We start from the raw sequence: 23,881 nt of genomic DNA, 5'->3' as shown, positions 1-23,881 counted from the left end.
AAGAAAATACGCAAGAAAGATTTCCAGCCATTTTAATTCTGTATCTCTGATGATGCCACTAAGATTTCTTTTGGATTTAATTATAAAACCAGGCTTGTTTTGCATCCAGTAAGGATTCATTTTTTAGTTTGGATCAAGTACAAGGTACTGTTTTATTATTACAGAGAAAAAGGTAATACTGTTTAAAAATGTTAATGAAAATTGAGTCTATGGGGCAAATTCACTAAGCGCCGAAGCGCCGAACGCTAGCGTTAATTCGCTAGCGTTTGGCATTTTCATTACTGCGCAAATTCACTAACGAACGCTGGCGTAGTTTCGCTAGTGTTACTTCCCACCCTTACGCCAGACGAATTTTCGCTAGCGACGTAACTACGCAAATTCACTAACTTGCGCAGTGTACTGAACGCTACCTTTTACGCTAGACTTCCTTCGCCACCTCAGACCTGGCGAAGCGCAATAGAGTAGATAGGAATTGTTTCAAAAAAAGTCAAAATTTTTTCTAAGTCCCAAAAAACGTTGGCGTGTTTTCTACATTATGGGTGATAGGCTGAAAAAGATAGAAATTTTTTTTGGGGCTCCCCTCCTTCCCCCCTACATTTCCTGACTCATGGCAACTTACCTATACAGTGGGCACATGTGTAGGGCTAAATAAAAAATTTGAATTTGGCGCGTATGCAAATTAGCCTTCGCTTTACATAGTGAATCAACGCTAGCGCAACTTCGCAACCTTACGCAACTTCGGATTTTAGTGAATTTGCGGAGCGCTGGCGAAACTACGCCTGGCGAAGTGCGGCGAAGCAACTTCGAATCTTAGTGAATTTGCCCTTATGGGAGATAGCCTTCCCGTAATTCAGAGCTTTCTGGATAATGGGCTTCCAATTAATGGTTCCCATATTTGTATTACAGTAACTAAAACTTGATATTTTGAAGAAGCATTAAAAATGGGATAGAACATAATGTTATCTGTTATCCACTATTAAACCTGTGCCATATAGCCTTTTTTCAATTTCCATTTCCACCATTGCTACACAGCAGCTTGTTTATATGAACTATACACATCTACCAGTGCAGGGAAACACTACATGATACTTTCATTACTTTTTTTGTGTAACTTTAATGGGAATAGAGTATTTTAGGAAAATCCATGATGGAGAAGAAAATGGTGGCACTTGTGCATAATAAACTTGACTGTAGCAAGCTATGCCAGCAGCTGCAAGGGCAAAGAGGGTTCTGAACAATATTAAAAGGAATGTAGCTTTGTTGGAGGAGTAACTCTTCCTCTTAATAAAGCTTAAAGGGGAAGGAAACCTAGTCGGCGCAAACCCCCCACCCCCCCTCCCGTTTGTTGCCCACCCTCCCCCCTGGCCTACCCGTCCCGCTGGGCAAATGCCCCTAACTTGTTATTTACCCTTCTGCGCAGGTCCAGTCCAGGGAGTTCACCGACGACATCTTCTTCCACGCGATCTTCTTCCTGCTTTGAACGGCGCATGCGCAGTAGGATCATTTCGCCGGTACGATCTACTGCGCATGCGCATGACTTTTGGCGCATGCGCAGTAGATCCGTACCGGCGAAATGATCCTACTGCGCATGCGCCAAAACACCGTTCACAGCAGGAAGAGGATCGCGTGGAAGAAGATGTCATCGGTGAACTCCCTGGACTGGACCTGCGCAGAAGGGTAAGTAACAAGTTAGGGGCATTTGCCCAGCGGGACGGGTAGGCCAGGGGGGAGGAGGGAGGGTGGGCAACAAACGGGAGGGGGGGTGGGGGGTTTGCGCCGACTAGGTTTCCTTCCCCTTTAAGTAAAGAGAATGTGCAGTGCAGTTTTTTTGGTTTCTGGTGAATTAGAGTCCAAAGAAGAAAGTCTGAGAGAAGCCTGACCAAGTTGAGATTGTTTATACTGGAAAAGACGGGGTTAGGAAGATTTTTTTCCCTCTTTAAGACAAACTGGAAAGGCTTGAGATGGATATTTTAACCTGACTCTAGTCTTTTGTCAACCAAAATGACTATGTTACAATACTACTGTGTAATCTCAAAGCCAGATACTAAGGGGCACATTTACTAAGGGTAGAATATCGAGGGTTAATTAACCCTCGATATTCGACCGTCGAAGTTAAATCCTTCGACTTCGAATATTGAAGTCGAAGGATTTAGCGATATTCGTTCGATCGATCGAAGGAATAATCGTTCGATCGAACGATTAAATCCTTTGAATTGAACGATTCGAAGGATTTTAATCCATCGATCGAACTATTTTCCTTCGATCACAAATTGGCTAGAAAGCCTATGGGGACCTTCCCCATAGGCTAACATTGAGGTTCGGTAGATTTTAGGTGGCGGAGTAAGTGGTCGAAGTTTTTTTTAAAGAGACAGTATTTCGACTATCGAATGGTCGAATAGTCAAACGATTTTTAGTTCAAAACGTTCGATTCGAAGTCGAAGGTCGAAGTAGCCAATTCGATGGTCGAAGTAGCCAAAAAAATACTTCGAAATTCGAATTCTATTCCTTCACTCGAGTTTAGTAAATGTGCCCCTAAGTGTATGCATTCTAAAGAATCATCTTAGTGCCCATAAATAAAATGGTTATTTTTGTGGATTGGAGGTGGAAATGCAAGTTTCCAGACAATGGGTGTGATTTCAATTAAATCAGAATCCTGCTCCAGTTACATGAATGATGTTTACCAAATTCACATCCCATAGTGCTTCAGTTTGCTGAGTGATGTGTACTGAGCATGTGGATATTGGCTATTGTATCACTGTGAAAGTGAAAGCTGGAGACAACATAAATACACTCAACTAGAAATGTCTTAAATGTTATAAGATACTGAATAAGTTATTCATTTTGTTATTAAGTAAAAGGAAAAAGGTCATAAAACTGCTTAGTGGAGAACTTTATTTGGTGTAGACCTTCAGTATATCAATGGGATATTCCATTATGCCCATTGAATGACACATAGGAAGTATCTGTTGAAGGAGTAGTTTTAAGTAGTGAATAGTATAGAGAAGACAGTGTTGTTCTAACTGGAGACAGTGTCATTACACTGCTTATGGCTTGTTGTTGTGGCTCAAATACCTGTGTGGCTTTTAGCCATATTCTGACCTATTGACAAAAATGGACCACTATTTTCTTAAAGGGATCCTGTCATCGGAAAACATGTTTTTTTTCAAAACGTATCAGTTAATAGTGCTACTCCAGCAGAATTCTACACTGAAATCTATTCAATTTTGAAATCTGACATGGGGCTAGACATTTTGTCAATTTCCCAGCTGCCCCTGGTCATGTGACTTGTGCTTGCACTTTAGGAGAGAAATGCTTTCTGGCAGGCTGCTGTTTTTCCTTCTCAATGTAACTGAAGGAGTCTCAGTGGGAAATGGGTTTTTACTATTGAGTGTTGTTCTTAAATCTACCAGGCAGCTGTTATCTTGTGTTAGGGAGCTGCTATCTGGTTACCTTCCCATTGTTCTTTTGTTTTTCTGCTGGGGGGGAAGGGAGGGGGGTGATATCACTCCAACTTGCAGTACAGCAGCAAAGAGTGATTGAAGTTTATCAGAGCACAAGTCACATGACTTGGGGCAGCTGGGAAATTGACAACATGTCTATGTCAGATTTCAAAATTGAATATAAAAAATTCTGTTTGCTCTTTTGAGAAATGGATTTCAGTGCAGAATTCTGCTGGAGCAGCACTATTAACTGATTCATTTTGAAAAACATTATTTTCCCATGACAGTATCCCTTTAAATACAAAAAAAACACCTGCAGTGCTGCAAATTATATGAAAAAGGAATAACAATAAAAATTAATATATAATAAATGGCTCTAGGGCTTCCACAGCAGCCTGTGTCAATAGATGCAATTACTTGATTGTCAGCACAACTGCATCTGATAAGCGTTGAAACATAAACAGAGTTGAGTGTAGTTTAATGCATCAGCCACAATTGCATCATGTGGACAAAAAAACATGGTGGCTTATGTCCGAACACAGCACTTGCACTCATAAATGAGCTCTTAAATGTATTGTTACAACTAATATTAAATACTTATTGTTGTAGAGTTACTTGCAGAAAGTACAGAGACAATCAATTTAAGACCAGATTTATAAGACAGAGGGATGGAACCTTACATAGGGGATTCATTCTCTTGATGCCAACTGTGTGTACAGTACAAAGGTGTTAAACAGTTGACTCACCAGCTTGTTACTAAGCATTTCTGAATAGCTGCCAAACTTCCTATTAGGTTGTTATTCCCATTATGCTTTAAACTCTTAACATCCAATGTTATGGTATAATGTAAAAGAAAAAGAAAGTACCTTTGTCACTTGTTTCTAAGACAACACTCTGCCCTGTGGGTGGCTATTGTGCTTTTTCCTGACCACACATTGAGACAAACTCCCTACCAAACTGTACAAGTGGAACAAATTTCCATTTCCTCATGTGTCTAGGTGCCAAGTTTGTTGCCTAAGTGTTTTTTTTTTTAATAAACTGGCCTTTTGTTTTATGAACAAGGGCACAGACACACGCTCAGATTCGGGGAGATTTAGTTGCCGTCGACGACTAAACTCCCCAAATCTGAGCTTGTGTATCTGCCCTAAGAAGGAACATTTTATTAAATGATGGTAGGGTGTGCACCAAAAGACACAGCTTGGACAGTGTGTACACCATATAGAAGAAATAAATCCCACATGGAGCAAATTGAAGAAAACATATAAAGAAAACATATTCTTTTACTCTCTGATATTAAACCTGGGTCAAATATTTGAAAACAAAAAACTATAAAACAAAAACATAATCTCTCTCGTTCTAGAGTAAATTCTACAGACTACATAGGGCCTTGCTTTTTGTATGTAGGTATGTATGTATGTATGTATGTATGTATGTATGTATGTATCTCTTTATTTGTAAAGTGTTGTTAAGGAGCTTTACAATATATATAAAAGTATAGATGGGGAAGAAAAATCACATAATACATATATACAGACTCATATCAGGACATAGAGCTTAAGTGCTATGTGATACGAGACATAGTGGGAAGGAGGTCCCTGCCCCGTAGAGCTTACAGTCTAGGTTATCCTACCTGTGTTTGTTGTACATTTAGGAAAGGCTTTGGGATATTTAATAGCATTTGTTCAACAAGCAAGCCTTGTGTCCTATATGGATTATAGACTTTGCAGCTAATAAGACCTGAGGCACTAGGGATATAATTACCTATTCAATTCTAATTGATGACATTAAGAAAGGTACTCTAATCAATGCGGGGTTTTGTGTACTGAAGTGAATAGCCTTCTAATGGATGACCTCCTCCTGCCTTGAATGGGAAGTTGTACGTCTTATTCTTTTAGTTGTAGTTCATCAGGATTGTCTACACACTTCCACCTACACATTTTGTACAAACATACACACATAAACACAAGTTATGTTTATTGCCATGGTTAAATGCTTGTCTGTTTCTATGTAACAGACTGTGTATTGGCTATATACAGTAATTAAAGGCTGGCAATGGTGATTTTTTTTTTTTAATCAGGGTTTTTTTTTTCAGAGCTGCACTGTTTTTGCATTGTGTTTGTTGTACATTCCACAGATGTCAGGCACTGGGCTTAACTTGTCATTGGAGACAAACGGTAGGCACAGTAGGTGAATACAACATTAGAGCAATATCATAGGGACAATTCAGCTTGCACTGCATTAGTGATTATTGTCTCTCACTGACTTGCAATGCTTTCCAACCTAGTTCATGTAGACTTATGGTACTTGTATAACAATACATACTGTGAAGCAGACTCTGCGACTGCTGGAGGGGGTCTAGTGGAAGCCCCCGAATAACTACTTTCAATAGATGCTTATGAAAATTGTCTTATTCTAAAGTCCAGTGGCCCATAAATGATTTTTACAACATAGCGACTGCTGCATGTTGAGCACAACTATTTAGGTGCTTCCAATCCACTTCCACTGCCCTGCATGTGCCATGTGTATTTGATAAAATATACAACTTAACTCAGCATATTATTCTAAAAAATGTTTTTCTACAGGAAACAAACTGCAATGCAATCAAATAAAACATTCAGACCCATCACATCCTGCTTGATGTTAGGCAGAGCAGAGATACCACTGTCTCCTCTTAAATAAACACTATTAATTGTGGAATGAAATTAGCACAGGATCAATTGCTCTTTAATTAAAACTTTCAATTACTATAAATCAACACACTACAGCTGGGGTCATCATGCACAGAACTCTGCCCCTGGTAGTCAGACTATTTACATTATATACATATTTCTATCTATCTATCTATCTATCTATCTATCTATCTATCTATCTATCTATCTATCTATCTATCTATCTATCTATCTATCTATCTATCTATCTGCTTTTTCTTGGGGAATAAAAATACCCAATAGAACTGAATTCTCCTACTCTGCATTGAAATTGATGAAGACATATAAGACACGGGAGGAAGGAGGATGCTGTCCTACCCAGTTTACTGTCTAACTATTGGGAAAATATTTCAGGCCATTTGTCCTGGGTCTTGAGAATCAGAGGAGCCCCCTGAGAGCCCAGAAAAAGCACAAAAGACATAATATGTTGCAAACCTATTGTTAGATATTTTCAATATATGCATTAGGGAAGTCAGTAGTCTTAAGATGCTGCAGAACTGCAACTCACATCATCCAGCTAAAGGCTGCCTGGTGATTCTGGAGCTGGAGAACAGCTGATAGGAAACCCCTGATTTATAGAATGTTTCCCTACCTCCACTCAGATAAGGCCACACTTTATTGCATTAATAGAAGCCAGTGCTGTCCCTGTTAACATAAAGTAAACTAAAATGAATATTTTTATACAATTTAGCACCATATGAGGTTTTATATACTGTAAATATCTGTCAAATTATATAATAATTATGAGCACTAACTAATAAGAGGATTGGACGAGTGTGGTTATTTTGAGACTGTCAAGAAGAAGAACCATTTACTAGTTTAGTTATAAATCAAGACAACATTACAGTCTGTATGGACAGAGTATTATATTCTTCCAAATGTGGCAAAAAAATGAAAAGCCTCTAATTTGTTGCTTGAAACCAATCTAAAACTTACCTCCAATAACATCGGAATGGAAAGGTGGCACTCATTGTTAAACTGAAGGTGACAGAATCCTCTTGTTAACATTGTTTTATGCAAGTGCTGCGTGATTCTTACAGAACTGTTTCTTTTACCCTGGAGTTGTAGGAAAATATGTTGCTTTATTTATAATGCATCGATCAACATATTGCGATGTGAGTTTTACAAACATTTTATTTCATCCACAATAGTTTAAAATTATTTTTTTAGACCTAATAGAAAGGTCAATGGGATAGAATTATAAATGTAATCATCTGGGCAAACAGAAAATATTTTTATGTTAAGGTAACTATTTTCATTACACCCTTAAGTGGTGATGGATATTCATTTTGTCACATCTATGTGAATAAAATAAAAAAAAATTGCGTAATAAATTACATAGTAAAAAATAAAGTATATTTCAATATTTCTCAATATGTTTTAGTAACAATTGTTTGCTTGTTGTTCCCACTCAAGAATGAATCCCTGCATTTCACTTGCTTCTGTATGAAACACTGATTTGAAATGAAACATTGTCATAAAATATAACAGTTTATTGGTCTTCCAAGTGAGACCTATTTGATGACAGTCTCATTAGCTCTGCCCCAGTGCTCCTTTGTTTCTGGGGAAAGGGATTGGCTAGAAGTGAGTTCATTTACATATCCTCTGGGAATATAACCTGGGGGCAGAGATGGAACCAAGCAGACAAGCAGGATCATTCCTACAGAAAAGAACTCCTTGGGATTGTTTTAAATGACTGCGGGTCTGGAAGGATTCACACAGCAGCACTCTTTCTAGGCAAGAACAAACTGCAAGTTTCAACTTTGTTTCAACTTTAAATCTACTTTACTTCAAAGTCACAAGATGCTGCTTCTCTTCAGAGCTTTTCCACTGCTGCTGTTGGGACTGATGGTTTTACAATCAGACTGTGAAATTGCCCAGTATTACATAGATGAAGAGGAACCCCCTGGCACCCTAATTGCAGTTTTGTCCCAGCACTCCATGTTTAACACTACAGATATACCTGCTACCAATTTCCGTCTAATGAAGCAATTTAATAATTCCCTTATTGGAGTCCGTGAGAGTGATGGACAGCTGAGCATCATGGAGAGGATTGACCGGGAGCAGATCTGCAGGCAGTTCCTTCACTGCACCCTGGCTTTGGATGTAGTCAGCTTTTCCAAGGGACACTTCAAACTTCTGAATGTGAAAGTGGAGGTGAGAGATATTAATGACCATAGCCCTCGCTTTCCCAGTGAAATAATGCATGTAGAAGTGTCTGAAAGTGCCATTGTGGGGACCAGGATTCCATTAGAAATTGCAGTAGATGAAGATGTTGGGTTTAACTCCATCCAGAACTTTCAGATCTCAAATAATAGTCACTTCAGCATTGATGTGCAGACCAGAGCAGATGGGGTGAAATATGCAGATTTGGTCTTAATGAAAGAACTTGACAGGGAAATCCAGCCAACGTACATAATGGAACTACTAGCAATGGATGGAGGTGTGCCATCACTATCTGGCACTGCAGTGGTTAACATCCGAGTCCTGGACTTTAATGATAACAGCCCAGTGTTTGAGAAAAGCACCATTACTGTGGACTTAGTCGAGGATGCTCCCTCAGGATACGTTTTATTGGAGTTGCATGCTACTGATGATGATGAAGGAGTGAATGGAGAAATTGTCTATGGATTCAGTACTTTGGCATCTCAAGAGGTACGTCTGCTATTTAAAATTAACTCCCAAACTGGCAGCTTAACTCTTGAAGGACAAGTTGACTTTGAGACCAAGCAGACTTATGAATTTGAGGTACAAGCCCAAGATTTAGGCCCTAACCCATTGACCACTACTTGTAAAGTAACTGTGCATATCATTGATGTCAATGATAATACCCCAGCCATCACCATTACCCCCCTCACTGCCTTAAATGCAGGAGTTGCCTACATTCCAGAGACAGCCACAATAGAGAATTTCATAGCCCTGATCAGCACTACAGACAGAGACTCTGGGTCTAATGGACAAGTTCGCTGTACTCTTTATGGACACAAACACTTCAAACTACAGCAAGCTTATCAGGACAGTTACATGATAGTGACCACCTCTGCTTTAGACAGGGAAAATATAGCAGAGTACACTTTGATAGTAGTGGCAGAAGACCTTGGCTTCCCCTCATTAAAGACCAAAAAGTACTACACAGTCAAGGTGAGTGATGAGAATGACAATGTACCTGTATTTTCTAAACACACGTATGAAGCTTCTATTCTGGAAAATAATGCTCCAGGCTCTTATATAACTACAGTGGTGGCCAGAGATGCTGATAGTGATCAGAATGGCAAAATCAATTACAGACTTGTGGATGCTAAAGTGATGGGGCAGTCACTCACAACATTTGTTTCTCTTGATGCGGACTCTGGGGTACTGCGGGCTGTTAGGTCTTTAGACTATGAAAAGCTTAAACAACTAGATTTTGAAATTGAAGCTGCAGACAATGGGATCCCTAAACTCGCCACTCGTGTTCAAGTGAAAGTCAGAATAGTTGATCAAAATGATAATTATCCTGTGATAACAAATCCTATTCTTAATAATGGCTCAGCTGAAGTTCTGCTTCCCATCAGTGCTCCTCAAAATTATTTAGTTTTTCAAGTCAAAGCCATGGATTCAGATGAAGGCCAGAACTCCCAGCTGCTCTATACCATACTGAGAGATCCAAGCAGATTATTTGCAATTAACAAAGAAAATGGTGAAGTAGCCCTAAAAAAACAATTAAACTCTGACCATTCGGAGGACTTGAGCATGATAGTTGCAGTGTATGACTTGGGACAACCTTCACTATCCACCAATGTGACAGTAAAATTCATCCTCACTGACTCTATGCCTTCTAATGTTGAAGTAGTTATTTTGCAACCATCTGCAGAAGAGCAACGCCAGACAGACATGTCCATTATATTCATTGCAGTGCTGGCTGGTGGTTGTGCTTTGATACTTGTGGCCATCTTTTTTGTGGCCTGTACTTGTAAAAAGAAAGCGGGTGAATGTAAGCAGGTACCGGAACAACATGGAACATACAATGAAGAATGTCTGCTGAGCACTGCATCTCCCCAGTCGGTCTCTTCTTCTGTGTCTCAGTCTGAGTCATGCCAACTCTCCATCAATACTGAGTCTGAGAACTGCAGCGTGTCCTCTAACCAGGAGCAGTGTGGGAATCAAGAAACCAGCCTAAAGGTAAGATTTTTTACTATTTTTAGATTGATATTTTTGGCTAGGATTAGTAAATACTGTTCAGGAGTTCAGTTATGAATAATGCTGTAATACAAACACTGGGACACTATAGTTTAAGCTGTGAGGAAACTGTAGAAAACTAGTGATGGGCGAATAAATTCGGCAGCGCGAATTCGCAGTGAATTTCCGTGTTCTGCCGCCGTCGAATAGTCGTGCGCCAATGTTTATAAATTATTCGGATGCCCATTGACTTTAAAGTGGACCGGTCACCCAGACACAAAAATCTGTATAATAAAAGTCCTTTTCAAATTAAACATGAAATCCAATTTCTATTTTTTATTTAAGCATTCATAGCTGTTGTAAACTCATTTAAAAATCTCAGCTGTCAATCAAATATTGTCTGCCCCTCCTCTATGCCCGTGGCATAGAGGCGGGGCAGACAATTACTTTCACTTTCAATTCAGCACTTCTTAGATGTCACTGCTCTCCACACATTCCCCCCTTCTCTTTATCATATAATTGTGTAACCAGGACATGGGGATGGACATCAGGTCCCCCATTCTGGTGTACAAACAAGATTCTGAGATGATACAAGACTTGTCTTAATAACAGTGTCCACAAAATGGCTCCTGCCTGCTTGTTATAATTATGAGTTCCCAGACTGAAGAAAACAAGATTCAAATAATTTATATAGTATAATTAAAGTTAATTTTCCTTGACTAATCTGATAAAATAGGATTTTGAATAATTTTTTTGGGTGACGGGTCCCCTTTAATGCATTTGGGCAAAATAGGCACGCGTATAACAATTGTCACATGCATCGAAATTGAAATAATTTTGACGCCCATTGACTGCAATGTGTTTTGTGAATTTTTCACAGTTTTGCAAATTTTGTGGGAAATTCGCAAAATTTTCAGTGAAGTGAAATGGGACAAAGTCGCCCATCACTATAGAAAACCCTTGTATGGAACTCACTTTAAAAGTCCCTTTAAAACTTCATTAGATTCAAATCTAATTGATGTGCGACAGGGTCCAGTAAACTATTATCACTGCCTAACCTTTATAATGGAAAAGGGCAGCACTACTTAATCCCAATTTCTATATGGCTTCCACACCAGTGCACTGATGATAGCATGTAAAGAGAGGAGACTTGGCTCCTAAAGAAAATAAGTGAGGGATAAAAGTTGAGAGTGGACCTGTGATCTAATGTTTTGTGCTGGGCCCCTGGCACTCTGGCCCCAGATAGTGCCATAGACAGGTATAGCTGCTATATGACAGCTATGTAATATACAATCTGAATAATTGTCATTTTCTTTTTTCCTTTGCAGCACTCAGTCTCTGTACCATGTTATCACACATCTGGTTGGCACTTGGACAATTGTGCAATGAGCATAAGGTAAGATCTCCTGTTTATGCACCACAGCTGCACATTCCCTGAATAATCAGTCAGCTGGCACCTGAATAATCACTTAGTTGGCAGAAGGTTTTGCAATTTCTGTAAGAGCAAAAGCAAAGCCAGCAATATTACTCTAGGGGAAACATTTCATTATGTATTAGTTGGGGCAGAGATTGGAAGAGATTTCTCTGATAGATTATTGTATTTGCTAAATCTTCTCCCGCAGAAGTAATCCAGGTTTAATTATCTTAGGGATTTGTAGCCTGTGATCTTCTACCTGTTTTTGAACTATGGCTACCATCATGCACTGTTTCTACATCAGGGGTGTAGTTGAACTACAACCTTAACCATCCCCTTAAGGACTAAGCTGTCTGAAAAAGGTTAATGCAGTTTGTATCACCTTTTCCAATCAAAATAATTTGTGTCTGTGTGTACATAAAATAACATCATGTGTGTAAATATGCATCGGGTTGCATATATAGTAGCAATGAATAAATAAGGATATATATACAGTACATAGACTGATAAAGGTCACACTGCACACTAATGAAAAATGGCACTGTATTGGGTTAAAAACATAACAAATAGGCTTATTTAGTCAATGTTTGGGTTCAGCATAATTGACCTCAAGTGTAATTGAAATCCTGGATTATTTCTTATTTTTGCTCCACCTACAATCCTATAATTGCTCAATATCTGCATTACTTGGTACATACATACATTGCAACAATTCAGCTATGAGTTCTGATCAGCTTTCCAAAAGTTAGAAAATAATTTCTGATTGGGTAACTGTATTAGTCAATGGGCCATTTGTTTTGTTGCAGTGGTCTTTCTCCAAAAATGATATAATATCTTTAGGAACTAGCTGATTATGCACCTGTACCTGTTTCCAGGGAGAAGTCTTATCAAAATAACCCACTTAGCTGTTTTCATGTCATTCCCATTAGAGGAGGTTGTTGGGATGTGTAAATCAGCAACAATTGGAAGGCAGCTGCTTTGCATAGATAACATGTTAGCTTTTTCCAGGCAGAATGTAGGCACCTATTAACATAATGCATTTATCATTGCAGTGGAAATTCTCACACGGGGCACTTAAGTGCAAAAGACAGTGGCAAAGGTGATAGTGACTTCAATGACAGTGATTCTGATACTAGTGGACAAGGACAAAAGAAGAGCTGTGAGCAGCCAATAAAGACACAAGCCAGTAAGTATTTGTTCACATTAAACTTACATCACTGAGATATTGCACATTCATTGCCAGTACAGTTGATTTAAAGAAACACTGCACTTATAGACACAATGAAGAGTGCCAGTTGGGGGGGGGGGGTGTTAGCATATTATTCACATGGACCAGAAATGAAGAGGGAGTAATAGACAGGTGCTGGGACAGCTGTGGGCTAATGGGCCAGTGCTGCTAACACTTGATGACACTCTGACTTCCTGACATTTTCCTTTCAGCTGTTTTTCTATTGTTTTGTTGTTGGGACATCTTATGACTTGTTTGTTCACTCTTTTCTTGACTCTAACACAGCTCCAAATATTTTTACATCTATCTATCATCTAGCATCTATCCACAGAATCTTTAATCTCTTCTTGTCTCTATCATCCATGTTAATCTATCATCAATTTATCATCAATAGATCTCTATAAATCTATCTATCTATCTATCTATCTATCTATCTATCTATCTATCTATCTATCTATCTATCTGTCTATCATCTATCTATCTATCTATCATCATTTAAATCATCTATCTATTCTTGTTGCTATCATCCATGTTTATCTATCATCAATGTCTCTGTCAATCAATCAATCAATCAATATAGCCAATTATTTTTCAGGCCCCCAAAATGTTTAGCGGTTGACTTGTTTTACCAATATTTATTGAAACTGTATAATAATTATACCTATACCTCCTGGGCACCCCTACAGCCACAGGGTCTGCTTCCTCTATAGTTATTTTAGTTTTTTTCTCTTTCATCCATGTTAATATAATATAATATATCTATTATCAATGATCTATTTATCTATCTATCTATCTATCTATCTATCTATCTATCTATCTATCTCTCATTTTTGCTAATCTGCACTCAACCAAATAAATGAAGGATAAAAGTCCTAATCTACAAGGTGCTGCATTGAACTGTTGCAGTTCCCAATATCAACCAGTGACCAATTTAATTCTTGGTCTTCTACAAATTAGAAGAGAAATGCAAGTTGCTATGAGTAATTTCACTGATGTACTTTAGCACTTGTTTTAAGAGATCAAGCCAAAAAAGCTTTACTAAGTGCTCCTCATCTGTGGCTCTCCTAATAAATTGGAATTCATTCTGTTTGTACATTACGCAAGGTAAGATAGGATAATGATGGACAAAAAGTGCCCTAAACAGGGGCAAATAATATAGAGGGGATAAATGACTGATGGCTGCACCATGTCAGTAATTGCAGTCAGTATTGGAGTGGCCTGCAAGTTTCCCTGACTTAGGTGGGCTCTTCCCCCTCTCTGGTGCACATATATTAATTTATTGTTGCCTTTTCTAGGTAACTGGGGAGCCTGGGAGTTGTAATACACAGTTGAATGACTTGGGACTGCACAAAAGTCTAAATAACAATTATTAAGAGTATTAGTGTGCTCACTAAAAAATGGGGCTCAATGTTAATATACAAGTGCCTAAGCATACAATTGATTAACATTTACACTGATATTATCTCCCTAGGTGCTCAATACACAGATGAATTCCGACATGCCGATAATTATTTCAGCCACCGAATCAACAAGGGTCCAGAAAATGGGAACTTCACAATGCAATATGAAAAGGGCTATAGGCTGTCTTACTCTGTAGCTCCTGCTCATTACAATACCTACCATGCAAGAATGCCTAACCTGCACATACAGCACCAAACCCTTAGAGACCCATATTACCATATCAATAATTCTGTTTCTAATCGGATGCAGGCTGAATACGAAAGAGATTTAGTCAACAGAAGTGCAACGTTATCTCCGCAGAGATCGTCTAGCAGATACCAAGAATTCAATTACAATCCGCAGATATCAAGACAGCTTCATCCTTCAGAAATAGCTACAACCTTTTAATCATTAGGCATGCAAGTGAGAATGCACAAAGGCAAGTGTCTAAGCATGAAAGCTAAATATATGGAGTCTCCTTTTCTCGCTGATGGATGGGTGACAAAGGACAGTTATAAATATACAGTTGCCTTCTATTTGCATTCCACTTGGGATTTTTTTCCTTATTTATTTTTCCTGGATTGTATGTGACCTTATCCTGCCACCTAAGTAGCAATTAAATCCACAGACTTACTGTCAAATATCTGAGGGCCCCTGAAATAGCACCTAAGGCAGGACCTAAAGTGGCCCCTTTATTTTTAGCAGCTCCTGGTCTGCCCTCTCTGTTAATAAGCCACTGAATAGAGCTAAAAGCAGCAACAAGGAGTGTACATGCATCTCATCTACCTTGAATATGATTTACATGTAATAGGAAACACCTTATTTCAGTACAGTCTGTGTTGTATATATTCTGTAAATATCACACATTTTGTGTTTGTGTATATATTTCAAGTCAATGCAGACATGTGTATATAGTGCAGAACTTAATTTGTAAATTAAATACTTTTTCTTCAAGAAATATTTCAATAAAAACGGTCAATCTTCCTTTTTCTATTCATTTCGCTCTGAAAACACCGGGATCCATTAGTAATGCAATTAGCATTGCCAGTCAATCCTGACACTGCTTTGCTTCTTCCTCATGAACAATGCTTTAGAATAAAACACAACAAAACAGACAATGTTCTTTTAGCCATAACAATCTAGTCATCCAGGTGTATTAGTAATGACAAGGACATATTACAATAATTTATGCTGGTAGCTTTTCTGCAGTTTGTGTCCTTCAAATCCAATATTCTAAGGTTGAACAATCTTGTACGGAATAATTGATGTGACAAGCTTGTTGAATAACAGGATCGAAAAAAAGAGCAAAACAACATTGCAAACTTTATTTTCTAAACGCGCCTGCTTCTATGGGGCAGATTTACTAAAGGGTGAAGTGGCTAACGCTAGCGACTTTTCTACAGAAATCGCATCTGCAGGGACATCGCCAATTCACTAACAGGCGATGTCGTCAATTCGCTAGTGAAAGAGACAGTCACTAGCGTTTGTTCGCAATCTATCGCCAGACGACTTTTCGCTCTGGCAAAAGGTTGTTACTCTACAAATTTTACTGAACATACCTCTTTTGCCAGAGTTGACTTTGCCACCTCAGACCAGGCGAAGTGCTAAAAAGAAGCCAGATCTTCCTCAGTCTTCTGTCACTTACATCATATCCTGTGTGCCGAAAATGCATAAAAGTTCCAAAAAAGGCTGGCGACTTTTCTTTTTTCAAAGCAGAATTGCCTGCAAAAGTCCTGACTTAAACTTTTGTTGGGTAACCGGTTTACTCCAGACATTTCATAATATATTCATATATTCATAATATATTGAACATTAATTTCAAAGTGCGCTCATGTGTAGGGCATTATATTAACTTTCTTTATTAAGGTTCCCTGTATTTGAAAAAGTGGTAACTTCAAGCATTTGCACCAACATTTATAATAAAGACCTCCATACAACTTTAAATTACCCGCCATATGCAAATTGACCTAACCGCAAGATCAGTGGCGAATTTTCGCTAGACACAAACGAACGCTTGTGCATCTTCGCTATGAAATGCTCGCACTGTCAAAGTAATGCTAGCGACAAGATGCAAGCATTCGGCGTCCAGGGTACAACTTCGCATATTAATGAATTAGCATAGTGGTAGCAAATTTGCGCCTAGTAAAGGGATGTGACAATTCGTCCTTTAGTGAATTTGCCCCTATGAGTCTCAGGGGCAGATTTATCAAGGGTCGAATTACGAGGGCTAAAAAACCCTTAAATTCGACCCTCGAAGTAAAATCCTTTGAATTAGAATATCAAATTCGAAGGATTTTAGCGCAAAAGGTTCGATCGAATGATCAAATAAAAATCGTTCAATTTTTATCGAACAATTTTAAGTTCGATTTTTTATCAAACAATTTTAAGAGATCGATTGAATGATTTTATTCGATCAAAAAAAACTTAGAAAAGTGCTCTGGAAGGTCCCCATAGGCTAGCATTGCACTTCGGTAGCTTTAATGTGGCGAAGTATGAAGTTTTATTTAAAGAGACAGTACTTAGATTATCGAATGGTCAAATAGTCGAACGATTTTTACTTCGAATCATTCGATTCGATCAAATTTGACCAATTCGATGGTCGAAGTACCCAAAGAAATACTTCGAAATTCGAATATTTTTGCATTCGAACTATTCACTCGAGTTTAGTAAATCTGCCCCTCAAAGTGCAGCATGTGATTATTGGTTTTATATTAGAAACAAAAGGCTGAAATGCCACTGTTTGAAAAGCCATAGATAAATACTGAATACACAGAAGGTGCTCTATATAAAAAAAAAAATTCTGTTGTTGAACTTCAACTCAAGCAGAATTTCATGACAGGCGTTGAGTGCCAGATTGGTCAGCTTTTATACAGGCACGGCTTGCAGCAGGCTGTTAAAAACATTGATTTCTGCGGTGGTCTCTAGATGCAGTGCCTGCAACAGATGGAGAGAATAGAACAGGGAGGACTTTTCTGTTCTGCAAAGCAGCCGAACATATTTTTGTTTCAAGCATGCACACTGTGACGTGTGTTTTGGTATAAACCGCAGAGACATTTTATAATTGATAAAAATGAGCAGTTTCCATCTGGTATACTGTTTAAGGGATCTGAAATCTTTTATACAAATATCATAATAATATCACTTTGGAAAGGTAGAGGATATATTGTTTCTAACCTGGATTGGCAGGTTTATTGGGAGCCATGACCTGGGCCATGAGATGGTGGAGCTCATGATAACAGCAGTCAGGGAAGATATTAACATATAGTAAGTAATTCCCAGCTGAGATGCAGAGACTAGCACTGCTGTCTTGGGTTCTGATCAGGGTACTTTCTGCATGTCATTTGCGTATCTTCCCTGTGTCTTTATAACAAATGAATTCATTAAGATCAAATTGGTAGGTTCAGCCTCACCATACTTAAGTTAGGAACACTGGCAAGGGGTGATGAGCAGAACAGGGGTGCAGAGCCAAGCAGAGTAGGGGTAAAAGGGTGGCGTGATTCACAGCTGGTGACAAGGAAGGAGTTACATTAAGAATTCATGGGTGAGAGACTCGGGGAAGTTAAAAATAATACATGTGCAGTCACAGTGGGCCCCAAGAAACAATAACCAATGAGCCAAAGACCCTATTGCCTATTTATTCAGCTGCTATTGCACTAGAACATCCAGCACCCATTGAAAAACAGCTTTGCTATCATTATTTGCTGAATACAATTATTTGCTGAATACAATTAAAAATTTGCAGACGTGCCAGGTAGCAAAGGGCATATATTATAAATAAAAAGTAACATTGCAGTTCTATTATATAGTATGAATGTGTAAGTATGTAGTAAAATAGGGATCCATATAAAGTCCCAACCTCCGTGTTACTACTCATACTGGGAGGAATCTTCAGGAGGAATGTTTGGCTGGAGATGTCCTACTGCACAGTAAGAGAATTTTCTAGTACAAATACTGCTTTGGGCATTCTTCCTTTTTTTGGCTGCTAGTAAACCCGTATTATGCCAAAATTAGATGGCCAACCTTGTTTAAGGGATGCAATAGAAAAGTTATGCTCAGTCTCTTGGATCCAGCCTAAGAATTAAAAAGAGCATTTAAAGTACAATATGTACTGATATTTCTTATCAGTTTCGGCCCCACTAGACTTGCTGATGCAAAGCTGGTGGCCCAAAAGCATTTGAATAAATCAGAATCAACCTAGGAGTTAATTTGTTTCCAAATTCCAGGAGTAATTTATAATTGCATATTTCTTGTACAATGAATGAAATATTTACCAACCTGTAAGAGCACAGCAAACCTACAGTGCATGCTAGTTACAACCTGTGCCTAATGCTGCACCCATGAAGGACCAATGACTATGAAGTATAAAGTTCAAAGTATACAGTAAAGCAGCAATGTGGTGGGGCAGTTAGCTGAAATACAACATGTTTATGGGAAATGTTCTATTACAATGGTGTTGTCATAATCAGCAGTCTATGGAGGCCATTGCCAGACAAAGGGCCATTGATATATCTTTGAGGGCAACATCCAGCATGTGGGTCTCCAGTTACCCTGCTATGCTATAAAGCGGTGGCACAGTTAAGATGCCACTGTCCAGTGGTGCTTTTTCTTCGTTTAGCTTCATTATATGTATTTATAATAATTTTCTGAATCAAAGCTACAACAGGAATGCAGTTCTTTCCAAATCGGCTATGAAGATCTGCTCTTGTGATGAACAATTTCAGCACAACTCAACAATTTTATGCTCAAATGCTTCATTATATGCAGCGGCTTTAATCTGATGCTAAAAATGATACTTGGTGTTAATTTTCTTAACAGGGAAGAAAGATATTAGGGATAGGAAGGTATTTTTACAACCCTATTCCTGTTGTGTGCGACCTCACTGTGAGCAGAAACACTGGAGAGGGTAACAGGAACTAAGCTTTTAGTTAAACTAAAGCTTAACTAAAGAATTAGGCTAGAAATGTTGTATATTATGTTTTGGGCTTCTGTACCAGCCCAAGGCAACTCAAGCCCTTTAGCAGGGAAGATCTGTGTCCCGAAAGATGCCCCAGTAGCAATTCATCTTCTTTTCTGCTGATTCACTACACATGCTCTGTGCTACTGTCACTTACTGAGCTTAGGGACCCACTCACAATATACAGTACACATAGAATATAAATGTCACAATATAAGGCTGATTAGTAATTAATAAAGATAATTACTGCATGGCAGCACAGAAACCAGTGCAACTAGCATCAGAATTTAATAATCAGCCCTGTAGCATCAGCTTATATTACAGACAAAACTCATTTTCTGCTTTATAATTTGCAACGACCCCTAAGCTTAGCTTCTCAACAGCTACTCAGAGCCCACTGAGCATGTGCATGTCACAGACACTTTCCAAGATGGTGACCCCCTGTGACAAGTGTTTAGTCCTGGATCATTGCTGCTATTGAGAAGCTGAAACATTAGGCTGGTGCAATAAGTTCAGTGTATAAAATATGGCATTTGTAGCCACATTCCCTTTTAGGGTCTAGTTCTCCTTTAAAAGATTATAAGCCCTGTAAATACACTAATTCTCAGCAACACTCTAGTGCATATACTTATGGGCTGCACCCAGGCTCTGTTTGGCTATACACTGGCATTCAAGGTAATGCTTCACCCCCTTGGCCATGCACCTTTTTGTTTATTTAATATATGTTTAGGGGGCGTGGCCTGAGGCTAGATGTGATCAGACGTACATTGCGCAGCTCTTCTCCCTGAGCCCTTATTATTCTGAGTTGGGCACCCTATTTGATTCTTACAACGGCTCTGGAAGACGGACACGGGCACCCTTTACCCCAGAGACTACTAATGGGGCAAAATAGAGCCCAGAAACGGGCCTCTGTGGCAGCAGGGAAGCTGGGGAAATTTGCCCGCGAGGAGAGGCAAGATGGCGCCGACACTCCACCAAGCGCTCCCTCCTCACCCACCCCACCGGCAGATGACGAAACAACCCTGCTTGACATTCTGCGGGAGATCAGGGCATCAACGGAGGCGAGTGCCACGCTGATCAATACTAAGACGGATGAGATCAAGCAGGATCTGTCTATAATTCGACAGGATTTGCAGAAACTGCGAGAGAGGACGACGGAGGCCGAAAGGCGGATCGGCGCGCTGGAAGACACATGCGGCCCGATGCCGGAGCAGCTGCGAGAGGTCCAGAGGCATGCCCACAGTAACACCGCTAAGGCAGATGACCTCGAAAATCGCCTCCGCCGCAACAACCTTCGATTCGTGGGCTTCGCTGAGAAGGTAGAAGGGGCCAAGCCTGAGGCCTTTGTTGAAACATGGCTGGCGGAAGTGTTTGGGCGCGAGCAACTGTCCACCGCTTTCGCAGTGGAGAGGGCCCACAGAGTCCCGACGCGACAGGCCCCCCAAGGAGCTCCACCAAGACCCCTTATAGCGAGGCTTCTGAACGCCAAAGACCGTGACACCATCCTCTCACTGGCCCGGGGCAGAGAGTCCATTCGGTTCCAGTCGGCGAATATCTCCATCTACGCAGACTATTCGGCGGAGGTCCAACGGCAAAGGGCGAAGTTTCTGGACGTCAAGCGACGGATGAGAGCGGCCAAGATGATTTATGCAATGCTTTTTCCCGCACGCTTGAGGGTTACGGTCAACGGCTCCTCGCAATTTTTTTCTACCCCGAAGGAAGCTGACCTGTGGCTGGATTCCATCAACATACCGCCTCTTTAACCGGGCTGGCAGACCCATGGTTGGCAAGTACTTATATCTGTTATTTACTTCGAGGCAGCTATGTTATAGGCCGCAAAGTTATATTCTTATTCTTTTTTCGCCTGGGGCGCAGTTGGGCGCTAAGCCCGGGAAACCTCTATCCATGACAAGTCCTATTGTCTGACGTGAAAGTTTATTTTCCGCTGTAAGCCTGTTTACCTACGCATACCACATCTTTTTACTCCCCAGCTCCAGTAGTGGTGCCCAGCTATGCTATGCCACGTATGATATACTATCCTAGCTCGGGAGAGCAATGTGGCGCAATTGTTTGACATTCTTGGATTCCCTTATTTTTTCATTTTTTTTTTTTTGTCAGTTCTGATCACGGTCCGCGGTTGGACTAAGTGTTAGTGCCATTTCCATAAACATGATGTTTGGGTGTAATTCTACCCCCAGTTGGGGCCGGGGTGGAAGGGGAGGTGGGCTGGTTGGGAAACATAGGGAATCTATGTATGTTACTGTTAACTGCAGATATGTGGATACTGTATGCTCAGTCTTGTTATGTTGTGCTCAGATTGGTGGAGTAAATCCTGCCAGCAGTGGGAGGGAATACACAGACAACAGCACCTTCCCCAAAGTAAAATGGCGATTTATGTAACAAGCTGGAATGTGCGGGGACTCAATTGTCCCATCAAGCGCAGGCTCGTAATGGACTTCCTAAAGGCCCACAATACATCCATTGCCTTTCTGCAAGAAACCCATCTCATGGGGACCAAGGGTAGGGCTCTTAAGAGACCCTGGGTTGGCTGGCTGTACCATGCTCCCTACACTACTCACTCATCCGGGGTGACAATTCTGGTTAACAAGTCGGTTCCATTCAGATTTGGGTCCATCAAAACGGATGGGAAAGGTAGATTTATTTTCTTGCACTGCTTCATCTATGCCTGTGAAATGCTCCTAATCAATATTTACATCCCTCCCCCCTTCGACGTTGAGGTGTTACAGATCCTGGCTGTCCACTTAACTAAATTCCCGCATGCAATGGTCCTGGTTGCGGGAGACTTTAATGAAGTACTAACCCCAGCTATAGACAGGGTAAGCAGAAGTGTAAAACCCCCCCCCTCAGCAGGCCCGACAGACCATTCTTGCTAGAACAATGTCCTCTCTCTCCCTACACGACCCCTGGAGATCAGCTAACCCAACCACCCCTCAATTCTCATGCTTTACGTCTTCGCACTCTGCTCTCTCTAGGATTGACCTGGCCTTTATTAACAACTCATTAACACCATACACAGGTCGAGTTCAATATTTGCCTAGTGGGATCTCTGATCATGCACCCCTCAGGGTCCAATTGATTCTCCCTTACAAATTGGAACGCCCAAGACCCTCTATCAACCCTATTTGGCTTAATATCCTGGACAACAAGGCATCGCTAGATGGAGCCATTACAGATTTTGTTCAGACTAACCTAACCCCCAACGTGATCCTCCCCTTTTGGGATGCCCTAAAAATATATATACGTAACACAATCTCAGCAGAAATTGTTGCTTATAAAAAGCAGGCATTGGCTGCACAACAAGAATTGGAAGACCAAGCATTGCGGTTGGACTCACAGGCGGCCTCTGACCCAACCCCTGAAAATTTGCAGCTGTTGCGCGAAATACAAGAGAAATATCTGCAGTGCCTGCGACAAAATGCACTGAGGAAACAGAGTTTCTCAAAAGTGAACATCTTTGAACATGGGGAGGCACCGGGCCGCCTGTTAGCCCTAATTGCAAAAGCTCATAATTCTCCCCCCTCCATTCCTGCACTAAAAGACCCAGCAGGAGTGCTCCAAACAGAGCCTGACAAAATTAAAGAGCTACTAGTGAACTTTTATAGCGACCTATACGCCTCTAAAACTCAGGGCTCAACCCAAGATATCGATAATTTTCTCAATCCTTTAGGACTTCCTACGCTGCAGGACGACTTTAGAGACTTTATGGACTCTGAGATCACTATCCAGGAACTTCAAGAAGCCATCGCCTCTTTTCCCCTGGGTAAGGCAGCGGGGTCAGACGGCATTCCGATTGAGATGTATAAGAGGCACTCTGATACACTAGCTCCCCTACTTTTACGTCTATATGAAGAGGCGCTAAATACTGGCTTTTTCCCCCCCTCGCTTTATGAAGCAGCAATTATTCTCCTACCTAAACAGGGAAAAGACCCCCAGCTCTGTGAATCCTTTAGGCCTATTTCACTGTTAACCGCGGATGTCAAAATTTATGCCAAAGTTCTAGCCAGGAGATTGGGGAGGGTCATCACTTCTCTAATCAACCCTGATCAGGTAGGGTTCATTCCCAACAAGACCACTGCTTTAAACACACGTCGTTTATTCCTAAATTTGCAAGCCCCACATGTAAACACAGGCAACAGGGCAATTGCGGCTCTCGATATAGCTAAAGCTTTCGACACGGTGGAGTGGCCTTACCTGTGGCATGTCATGGCCAAGATGGGATTTGGTACCAGGTTTATAAATATGGCCAAGCTGCTCTACAGGTACCCCAAGGCAATGTTGCGAATCAACTCTCTTAGTACAAAAGTCTTTGCCCTGGGAAGGGGCACGAGGCAGGGGTGCCCACTGTCTCCCTTGTTATTTGCCCTAGCGATTGAACCCTTTGCACAAGCTGTCAGAATTAACCCAGACATCAAGGGGCTGCAACTGGCGGGCCACTGTGAAAAATTCAGCTCTATGCCGATGACACCTTGGTATACTTGGGAGACAGTGGTGCATCCCTTGAAGCACTGACAATCCTGA

At 40.4% G+C, this 23,881-nt stretch overlaps 1 protein-coding gene across 1 annotated transcript; it reads left to right on the top strand.

The window, feature by feature from the left end:
- Positions 1–7,778: 7,778 nt before the first annotated feature.
- pcdh8.2.S (protocadherin 8, gene 2 S homeolog) lies at positions 7,779–15,372 on the top strand. The gene is made up of 4 exons (XM_018249919.2): positions 7,779–10,309; positions 11,635–11,702; positions 12,773–12,906; positions 14,420–15,372. Exons 1-4 carry the CDS (start codon positions 7,952–7,954, stop codon positions 14,794–14,796), a joined length of 2,937 nt encoding a protein of 978 aa, XP_018105408.1. The 5' UTR covers positions 7,779–7,951; the 3' UTR covers positions 14,797–15,372.
- Positions 15,373–23,881: the final 8,509 nt, after the last annotated feature.

Source organism: Xenopus laevis, chromosome 2S (assembly GCF_017654675.1).
Source record: "Xenopus laevis strain J_2021 chromosome 2S, Xenopus_laevis_v10.1, whole genome shotgun sequence".
NCBI lineage: Eukaryota > Metazoa > Chordata > Amphibia > Anura > Pipidae > Xenopus > Xenopus laevis.
Note: the sequence above shows the minus strand (reverse complement) of the source record. Positions and strands in the feature narration are given on the sequence as shown.